The sequence below is a fragment of the Halictus rubicundus genome, chromosome 15 (assembly GCF_050948215.1).
Source record: "Halictus rubicundus isolate RS-2024b chromosome 15, iyHalRubi1_principal, whole genome shotgun sequence".
NCBI classification, from domain to species: Eukaryota; Metazoa; Arthropoda; class Insecta; order Hymenoptera; family Halictidae; genus Halictus; species Halictus rubicundus.
In genome coordinates, this window is record NC_135163.1 from 7,267,912 (window position 1) to 7,278,549 (window position 10,638).

The following is a 10,638-nucleotide window of genomic DNA, read 5'->3' on the forward strand; positions in this document are numbered from 1 at the left end:
AGACAGTTGCATGAGAGCTGCTGCGTTTCTTTGTGTACATTTCTTTGGCGTCTCACTGCGGAGTCGCTTGTGCCGGGACTGACACGGTTCTCTGGTCGGATTTAGATGATTATTTCGCTGCGGGGTTCCTCGGTGTAAGTATTTTTCTTCCGATTTTTTGAAGAGCTGCGAAAGTGCAACATACATGTAGTCTACATTTTCTATCTTCGATTGTGGATTCGTAGAACGATGATTTTAGAAATGCAACAGTTCCGAATTTCTGTGCCGGTTTTTGTTCGGTGCAACGAATTTGTTCGAGACTTGAATGATGCGGGTGGGTTGAACAAGCGACGTGAATTCTCTGATTTATGGGATTAACGCGAATTTGACGGGGAAAATATTGATCCGAAATTCACCCCTTCATCTCCTAAATATTGAACACCACTTCGTTCTATTCCGAAAATTCTATAGTCCTGCATGAAGCCCCTTGAACGCGGCAATTCGATTACAAAATTAATGGACGCTTTAATGGGAACAATGAGTACCTACAACTACTCCCTTCATCCCCTAAAATATTTACCCCTTCAGGGTATTTTCCAAATTCTGGAGATCATTGATGTTCTACTATGGAACATTTCAGATACTGTAACTCGTTCGTAAAATTAATACATTCCAAACAATAGAAGTAGACGCCTGAATCTACCCCCTTCATCCCTTTGAATATTCAGTACTCCTTTCAGGGTGCATTCTAAATTTTGTGGACTAGTATGAATCATCCTGCACACAGTATGTCATTCCCAAAATTGAAAACCTAGCATTGCCCCTTTCATCCCCCTAAACTGTTCAATATTCCTTTCAATGTGCATTCTAAATTTTATGGACTAGTTCGCAATATCCTAAACACAGTATGTCATTCGCAAAATTGATATAGGATCAATGGAAAAATTGAAGACCAAGGGCCTCATCATCCCTCAAAATATTATCTGTGCCCTCCAAATTCTGTAGACTACTATCAAACAGCCTCCTCACAAAATTAATACACTATCAACAATAGAAGAGTACTCCTAAATCTGCCCTCTCATCCCCTAAAATATTCATCATCCCTTTCCTCAATCTTCCAAACGTCGCGGTTTCTCCTGGAACACCCAGTATGTGCTCGGTACGTCCTTTGAAGAAAAAAGGGCACTTTTAATAAGGTCGGTCTTATCGGAGACGGAACAATGATCTCATTTAGGAGCGACGGAGGCCGCGGAAGTCATAAATTTCCATTTTATCGACACGCACACAGCCCGGGCGTTCTCTCTCTTTCGTGGAACCTATATCGACGCAGCCGGTTTCATCATCGATGCATGTTTCGTGGCCGGTGAAAGAGTCGTAAGGGTCGATCATGCGCGGAGATAAAACGCTTCGCCGTCCTTTGACGCGGAATCGGTGTGTCTCTTGCTGCGATTCGACCGGCAATCAACCTATCACCGTCAACAGTTTACTTCTTATCGAGGCTTATCGAAATGGACAAAAATGGACACTGAAAAATACAGAAAAAAACAGTAAAAATTCGATTCCGCCTACCGGGGAAGCTCTTGACAAGATTCATCACAATTACACTTCATCAAAACAAAACCTTAGAAGCCTTCTTTTAAGCAACAGTCTGAAAAGAGTTATTGGTTCGCGATTAAAATTATTAATGCCATTGGAGAATGAAATGCCACGCTTTGACTTTTCAGTGTGAAATTATTAGAAACTGAGTGAGCTTCGAAATTGTTGAGATTTGTTCTTGGGGAAAATTAATTTTCTGAAATACGAGAAGTTTGAGACAATTTTAGAGCCTTTCGTTCGGTCTTCGATTTGCATTGTTCTTTAGTCTACATTTCTGTAGAATTCTGAGGCTCCAGCCTTTCGGCACTCAAAAATGGTTCAAAGTTTGAGCGTTTCGACAGAGTCACTGTATGCATTCGGGGGACAGAGCTTCGATCTTCCGCGAGGTCCGTGACTCACGAGTTACAGTGTATTTTTCTATTGTCTCTGGACGAGGGTGGGACCCTCGCCCCCGTGGTTACACGAGCCCTGGCCCTCCTTCGACCAAATATGTGAAAACGAGGGTGGCCATGTGCGCTTGAAACAGTGGCTCTCAAACTAAAAACTAAATGGAAAAAGTGCTACAAGTGCCCCGGCATCCCCTGTTACACCGGAAAACCATTTCTGTTCGCAAAAGTGGGTCACGCGATTCGAAACTTTGAAACTGTGACACTGCGAACGGACTCCCGGAATCTTTATGCAAATTCCTTCGATCCTTTCACAAAAATAAGAAAAAAAATCTCTTTCGCTGATCACACTCTGTCCCTTATCGGATTTTATGCATTCATGACAAAAGTGGATAGACCAAACGGAGAACAATGAAAATATTCGAAGCATTTAAAAACACTGCTGTATTATTTCCAAATGAATTAATATAAATTAATAAATGTAATCTCTGTATCTTGCGAAGTATTTCACAAACTTAGAAACACCATGAATGCATATAAATCCTGTTTATCATGAAATCTAAGAATAACACAATTTTTGTGTTAGATTGACATGAATCTGCAAAACACATTTCTTAAATTCCGCTTACAATCTTGAATAAAAAAGTTGTAAAAATCGACTTCTACTATTTTCGTAGTAATTCAGACAAAACTCAATTTTTCCAGAATTTTCATTACGCATCGTCTAGTAAATTAATTGATCTAGCTTGGTAGAAGAACTGGAGTCGTTCGGTCCATTTCTAAAAAAGTTAAGGTAAGGAATCCAATTAAATAAGAATAATAAAAATAAGTGTAAGTAATATAGTCACAGTAATTGGTACCCCCACGGTAATTGGGTCCCTTATCCTTTTCCGATTCAAAGCGCGTGCCATCAATTATGAGAGCGACTGTACTAGGACGTCTCAATGATGAAGACAATGCAGTCTACTGGTCTACCGCGTGTTCAGGTATGAGTTCCGAAGCAAGTAGACAGAGTTTCAGTGGTGGGTCTCGAGTTTGATTTGTTCGGTAATCGCTGGTAAACATTTCTCACGGTTCTGTCCGGGCTTTGTTCCACGACTGGGTCGATGTGTACTCAATGCTGCGGGTACTTAACGAATTAAACGAGCCGAACGTTCAATCGTCTGTGATGCAAAACAGAACCGACGTTTCCCGGAATAAATAGGCCGGGATTGAAAGAGCGTTCTCCTCTCCAAAGGGAGTAAAAATAACACTGGAGGGGCGTGGTTTGAAGAATCGAGAGCACATGCTTGACGTTGGAGAAAGAGAGAGGGGGGAGAGAGGGGGAGAGGGAGGCTAGAGGAATTAAAAGCTAAGTCCCTCTCGCAAAAGCCCATGAAAATTGAGATAAGAACGCGGCCATATGTTCCTCCCTCGCAGCGTTCTCTCCATCCCACCACCGGATCATTTCTCTCTCTCTCTCTCCTTCGCTCTCGAACAACACTCTCCCTCACTCTTTCGCGCACAACAGCGTGATAGAGTGGGCCACGCCGGGTAAACTTGCCACGTGTTCGTGACAGAGATTCTCATCAGTCTCCCTGAGTCATCCACGTAGTGCAATTACTCCATTAATGCGGCCATAAATCTTTAAGCGTAATTGATAACGATCCCGCAGACTCTCGGTGCAGTTGCATCCAGAAGTGAAGAGTGCAAATGATAATCAGAACCCCGGGGAGTCGTCAAAGTGAAGAAGCCTCAGTTTCACAAATGCGAGTTTAGAGTCCAAGAAAAATGTCTAGAAAATAATATATAATTAATGTATTTAGTGTTCCCGTAAGTCTGGTATTGCGGTGAATAAATAACGCCAGTTTCTTCAATACCGGATTAACACTAAAAGTTATATCAGGACACGAATGACTAATACGGCTAATATTAGTCACATTTCGCGCGGTCGTTGGCGATTACCGGTGAAACGACTAATCTTAGTCATGCGGTACGAACACGTCTTAAACAGGTTATCGAAGAAAACAGATGTTTGAATAAACGTGTCTCGACTGTGAATTATTCTCCGATTTGCGCCCATATTTCTCCGTGTTCTGTGTTCGACGTAAAAGGACACGGATTGCAGCAAAACACGGCAACAAACATGCAGGTCGTTCTAATTGCTCATTTTTATCAGGAACGTAAACTTGTCGGGGGAGCTCGTTCGACGCACCGGCGATCGGTTGCGTGAATCACTATGCGCGAAACGTTCCCTTTTACTTGTCTAATCATATTACAATTATTGTCAAGACCCTCAATTCAAGTATTACAGAAACGTTCAGGGCGGCCCAAAAGTCCCTAGACCATTTTATTCTTTTATGAACAAATTAGAATTTTGCTTGGCCTAGTGACCATTGCTAAAATAAGAAGCAACAAAGTTTGCTCGGTCGCGAGAAGGACAACAGAACAAAATACTGCTGTAGCATTGTAACTATAAATAAAATTCGACTGAAAAATATTGATATATGACTTCGAAGTTACACAGAGCTACAGAGAGTTAAATTGTGGATAATTGTAGATACCCGAATGTTCAGGCATCGACGTAAGTAAGTGTGCGTGCACTTTTGAGCGGCAGTGTATACCGCGGCGAACCGAGAAACGGTATATAATTCGTCGTTTTTGCGGAGCGTCGAGTCTCGACTCGACTCGACTGGATTCCGTGAGTCATAGCCCGTTTTCTCACGGAGCCACGAGAGAACGGAATAAACGGGAAGATCACGTGGCCTTTTATGCGACGGGAGGAGCACGAGCGTCCGACCACCGCCGTGTATGCGCGCCAGGGGTGGAAAATTTGATTCTTCGAGAACCGGGATTGAGTTACAGAGTCACGAGAGCAGAGCAGGACAGAACTATCCTCCGCTCTGCAACGACTCCCACAGGAAACCCTGTGTTCTACCAAGTCAAGTTCAAAAAGACCGCCATCGCAACGGTCGCGTCCCAAAACTTCCGGAATGGCCCGCTCTGCATCCCTGAAATACATTTCGCCATTGTATTCCCCAATTGCCACTGATTTCAATCCTGGTTAACTTTGGGTCAGTCCCTAGAGTGTTTTACCCAAGTTCAGAGCGGCGCGAAAGTCGCTGGAACATTTGAAATTTGTTTATGGAAGAATAAGTGTGTATTTTTCAAAAATGATATTGTTACTGTAGTCTAAACTGTAGGGTGTACTTTTGGTACACCCTGTATTTCATCACTTGGATCAATAAAAATAAATTTAAGCATTGTCCTTGTAGTTATACTGCAAAAAAAGGAATATGTTAATTCAATTATTAGGACTTCATTTAGGAATTAGACGCGTGATATTTCCAATATGGCGACATTCGTCCTGGGAAGGTTAAGTTTCCATACACAAAATGTCTGGTATTTCCTAAAAAGTATATTTAATTGTTGAACACAAAAATTTTTTGTTAACCTAAAATTCTATTGGATCTTGTATATAATTTATTTGAAATGAAAGTAATGTAGCAAAATTTCGAATTTGGACAATGTAGATCAAAGCAAGAGGGACGACACTTTAATAATGCACAAGTATACTAGAAATAGGTGCTCACCTAATTGGAACGCCGGACGATAATGGCGACCTAATGATATTCAGCAGAATTTCCGGCTAAGGTAATTGATCTCCGTTATAATTAAAGATCCCCTGTTTTTTTATAGTCTTATCGATTTCAGATTTACGGGGTGCAGCGCTTCGTACGACACCCGAGGTTAGAAGTTCCACGACCCGGCTCGTTAAACGTTCCAGGTTAAGTTGATCGATTCGAAATCTCGATTAACAACTAATCCCCGGCCGGTTACGCGTACAAAATAAATCGTAATCGATAGCTTCGCTTCCCGCACTAAATACGAAACGCCAAAACTCATTCGAAACCCGCGTAAAACAACTACTTTTTCCGATTTCGAACGTTCAAATTTAAGAAAGCGCAACCTAGAGAGGAAACTCCAACCTTTCGTGGCTTAACCTCTCGTTTACGCGGGAATGCGTTTCAATTTGAAATACTTGAGACCGAGATCGGAAGAATGTTCAAACTTTTTAATAAGTTCCACTTCAAATGTACAACTTTTCTAGGGAACACCCTTGTAAATCCCAACGAGGGCAGATCAAGAAAAGTTCTCTAAAGAACAGGAACAAAAAATAAAAAATTTTCAATAATTTATCTTCTGTTCCCTCCAGTTATAATATTATACTGAACGTATCACCTTGTGTCGAAATTGTGAATTGAACAATCAGAGAGCGTAGCATTTGTTTACATCCATAAAATCCAGTAAGCATTCGGAATGTTCGAATTTAACGAGCATTCGTTCGTTCGGTCACAGACGAGGTACAAGGATAAGACCTATCATCTTATGGGGCTTCATGTCTCATGTTCTGAAATATCGACTGTTCAAAAAATCAGAGGTTTTCAGAACTATTCGTTTATTTTCTCGTATTCGCGAGACTGCAGTGACTACATATAGCTATTTTTGATTTGAATTCTTATCACCGAATTTTGCTGTCAGCAAATTTCAGTTCCAATTGGTAAGACAAGATGTGACACGAAAATGGTAATGGGGTTACGTGAGCCCAAAAATACCGGGTCAGAAAAATACATTGGATGATGGGTCTATCCTATACCTCGTCTGTGGTCTAAACTCTAAACTCCAAACGCGCCATAAAATGTTAAAGTGAGATGTAGAGGGTGGTCTACACTGTCATCCTAGTTGACACATAAGATTCGTCTACGGCCTATCTAGATGGAGCTGGCATTCCACAATATTTACACGCGGACCGTTCGACGGACAAGTAAACACTCGATAGGAGGATCATTGTTCCGTTGTAACGGTAGAAAAAGGTAGGGCCGGGAATAAATGTAGAGCTTACCGACGTGGTGTCGCCGTTCGCCTTTTCCCCGTCTAGTATCCTCTGCCTGAGGGCTAGCCTCTCGAGGCTGGCCAGCCTGTAGCTGCCGCCGACGTCCCGGTCTCTGTTCAATCTTTCCGTCGTGCCGCTGCCGTTGGAGCCGGCGTTGAAGCTGGACGTGTATTTCGGCAACGTCGGCGGCGGCACATGACGGGGCTTCTCGCGGTTCAGCATCGAGTTGCTGCTGTACAGGAACGAGGAGTTGTTCGACGTGCTCCTCGCCGTCGACGACACGCCGATCGTCGCCTTTATCCCGTTGCTCTGCGTGCCGGCCGAACCGTTTTGATTTTCGGTCGACATTTCCCAACCGGTGTCACGTGACTACTAGAGGGTCCAACACGATTCTCTCTTTGTCCCTCTACGACCCTCTATCTATCGCTCCTTCCTCGTCACCGGCGCAGCTTTCTTTGTCTCTCTCTCTCTCTCTCTTTCTCTTGTCTCTAGCGCCAAGCAAACTGACAGCGAATCGTTAACACTAGGTTTACGGGACACTAAAAGCGATTATTTTGCATTACTTCATAAAAATAACAAGAACGTGCTATCCACATTTTTAGCAATATTTTAAAAATAATATATACCCAAAGAAATAAATTTGCTGAATAATTTCTTATGTATGCATCCTTAGAATCTTAATAATGTTAAATTCAAAATATTAGAACCCGTCATTTTGACGGGTCCCGTAAATCTAGTGTTAAACCGCGTGTCATCGATGTACAGAGGTTCTGATTAAAACGTTCTCAAAGAACCATTATTCTTTGTGTAACTGTTACTCAGAAACGCAACTTCCAGCTGTTATCTGTTCCGGTTGCGGTTTTCCTATCTGAGGAATATTATTTCATGTCCGGCTTCGTTTAGCTTCGCGCGAAATCAACATTTTTTCGTTGTTCTTCATTTAATAATTTTAACAGATTGAAAATAATGGTCGTTCTTAAAATCTTTTGTACTTTGACTTTCACCTGCTTTTGTGATAAACGCGTAAAATCCGCAGTCTACAGATAACAGTTGGAAATTTGATTTCTCTGTAACGGTTATCCGGAACACAGGTTCTCCGTAATCGTTTCGAGAACCGTAATCGATAACAGTCTTCGAGCCCCTGCTCTTTCGGCTTAACGAGCGAATTTATCGTCCGTTCAATTTAAGGTTCGAGCAAAACACTACAACAATGGCGGCTGGTCACGTGACGGATCACTCATTGGCGCCCGTCTCTCTCTCTCTCTTTCTCTCGCGACCAACTAAATTTTGCAAAAGCTGTTAATGAGCTCCTTCGTTCTTGTAAGAAAAAATCCAGGCCAATTATTCTATTTTTAAAGGAGCGCGCGCGCGTGTGTGTGTATGAGTGACTTTGCGAGTTTGTCTTGCTTTGGGAAAAATGTGAGACTGACAATTGGGGTCAGGTTTGAACAGCTACTGCTTTTGCCCTTAAGCGATGCGTTTGTAACGTATTTGTTTAAATACCGAGTGTAATGGACGATACAGGAATAGTAAATTAGATCTTCACTGTGTAATTGTTGCGATAACGTTACTGAGAGAGTCACGTGGCTGTGCTGTGTTTTGCTAGAACTTTAAGTCGAACCCTCAAATATTCTAAACCTGGAAACTTCATAGAAGTTGACCCTCTATTAGCCTGTTCTTCCAGTGGCTGTCTCGTTTTCGTAGGAAATTCAATGGCGGGAATTAAAAATTTTTCCCACATTAATGAATAAAAGATTAGTTAGAATTGAAAATATTCGTAACTTCCCCTAAAACACAATTTTGACATAACCTAGGAACAATTGAGAATATTCTGAACAATATTCGTAACTTCCCATGTAATACGATATTAACATAACCAAGAAACAATTGAAAAGAATCTGAATAATATTTGCAACTTCCCCATGCAACACAATTTCAACATAACCAAGAAATAATTGTGAAGATTCTGACCGATATTTATAAATTTCTATAAACATACAAAAAAACAATTGAAAAAATTCTAACTACACAAAGTAACTTGTGCAACTTATTTTCGACGATACGTGTATTATTTTCGGAAAACGAGGTTATGTGGAAGAAAAAGCGTCCGGTCCGAGTCGATAAAGCTTAATCGAGCCATCGATCAGATAATATTCGACAAGAGGGCAGAATTAGCGGAGTCAAGGACGCGTTAATAATCGCCACGGTGAAAAAGATAAAGCGCGTTTATCGGGTCCGATTCCATGGGAGCAGAATCACGCGGGGCACCGTAAGAAAAAAGAGGAACGGGCGTGTCTGCCATAAATGGTGTTCTTTCGGCCCCGTAACGTGCCGAAATCTGTTACACTCTCGGATATCGGTTTCTGCGATCCTGTTGCACGGTAGGATTCGTTTGAATGGTGAATCCAACAAAGGTGGCGGCGAGAAGCGAGCACAATGATCGATTTGAAATATTATCGTGCGCGCGACACGGCCGTGGCACGAGCGTTGCGGTGTCATTCGACTTCGCGACGTAGCAATACAAAGAGAAGAACGAAAATAAAAATCCCGTAGACGAAACAATGGACCCGTAGGGAAAGAACGGTAAGAGAGAACAGCAAGCTTTGAGAGTCCTCGAAACTGGCGTGTGTCTGAGACCCGGTGGCGATGGAAAGCCACAGCTTGCCCTTGGAAACGCCTTCGCCGGCTAGGATCAACAGAAACCGTATCACGGTCATAGACTTCGCAGTATAGTGTTACTCTACGAGCGCAAGAACCCGCGGATTCGATCTCATGGACTCGCGCGTGTAGCAAGGGGGTTAGAGATGGTCGAGAACCCGAAAATTTCGTGATTCTCGGGGACTCCGTAGAAGAATCCCGAATAAAATTCTCGGCCCGTCCCGGACCCGACGTTGTCGGGTTCTCGCACAGCCCCTGGGTTAATCGTTCGGAAGAAAACAACGGGTACTCACACTGTACGCGCGTCTCGCGCGCCGTGTCTGTCAGGTTCAAAGGAAAAGTTCACGTAAGCGTGTGCACGCACGGACTCTCGCGGGCAGGAGGGGCGGAGGAGAGGGGGGAAGGATCGAGAGGGAGAAGAAGGAGTGCACGAAAAAGCGCAAAACAAGGGAGGAGAGAAAGAGAGAGAAGTCGCGCATCGGGTCGCGGCGGGTGCGTGGGCTCATGAACGCCGGCGCTGCTGCTGGTGATTCACGCTGTCGGCAAACCGGCCGAACGTGGCCACGTTCACTCTCACTTTTCTGTGCATTGTTTCATTGTCGCGTACCCTGTGTCCTCTGTGTCCCCCTTTGACGAAAATATCAACCCGCGCCGCGGTTAGGATTTTTCTCCTTCGCGTCTAGATATGTGTATGCGTGTGCGTTTCACACAGAGGGGCCCCTCACGGAAAAAGCGAAAGAAAACAACTTCTCGGGGGGATGGGGCGGGGATGGTGGGGGTAGAACAAGTTAAACGACCTTTGGCAAACCACGCACACTGTTCACCGGGGGCGCGCGCGCGCGATCTCTCTCCTATATCACATACGCGTGTATATGCATATATATGTGTATATATATATGTACACACAGGATACACACGGGTAACACACGCACACACGTTGCTCTCGCTCGCTCTGGCTCTCTTTCTAACCAACGAAGCTGAGAAAGCCGACAGCGGACCGATAAATACGACGCGACCGACTCGGATATACTGCGGTCCCTAACGAACGACCACGCCTGACGCAGCCACCGGCCGGGGTGGGGGTAAATCCACGAGAACGGCGTTCGTGTCCGTCCGGCTAACCAACGAGGCTGTCGCTCTTCCGTG

The 10,638-nt window shown here is 43.6% G+C and overlaps 1 protein-coding gene across 9 annotated transcripts in view; it reads right to left on the bottom strand.

Moving 5' to 3' along the window:
* Window positions 1-10,148, bottom strand: part of Pnut (septin 7-like protein pnut) — a 60,778-nt gene extending 50,630 nt beyond the window's left edge. For 3 of the 9 annotated variants that reach the window (XR_013083455.1, XM_076800869.1, XM_076800868.1), the window contains exons 1-2: window positions 9,786-10,146; window positions 6,844-7,337 (exon numbers count right to left, since the gene is read on the bottom strand). Coding sequence is in view for 8 of the 9 variants with exons in the window: in XM_076800869.1 (XP_076656984.1) it covers window positions 6,844-7,182 (339 nt within the window). In the remaining variant the exon portion in view is untranslated. The other 6 variants (XM_076800870.1, XM_076800865.1, XM_076800871.1 and 3 more) reach the window with 5 other exon arrangements.
* Window positions 10,149-10,638: the final 490 nt, after the last annotated feature.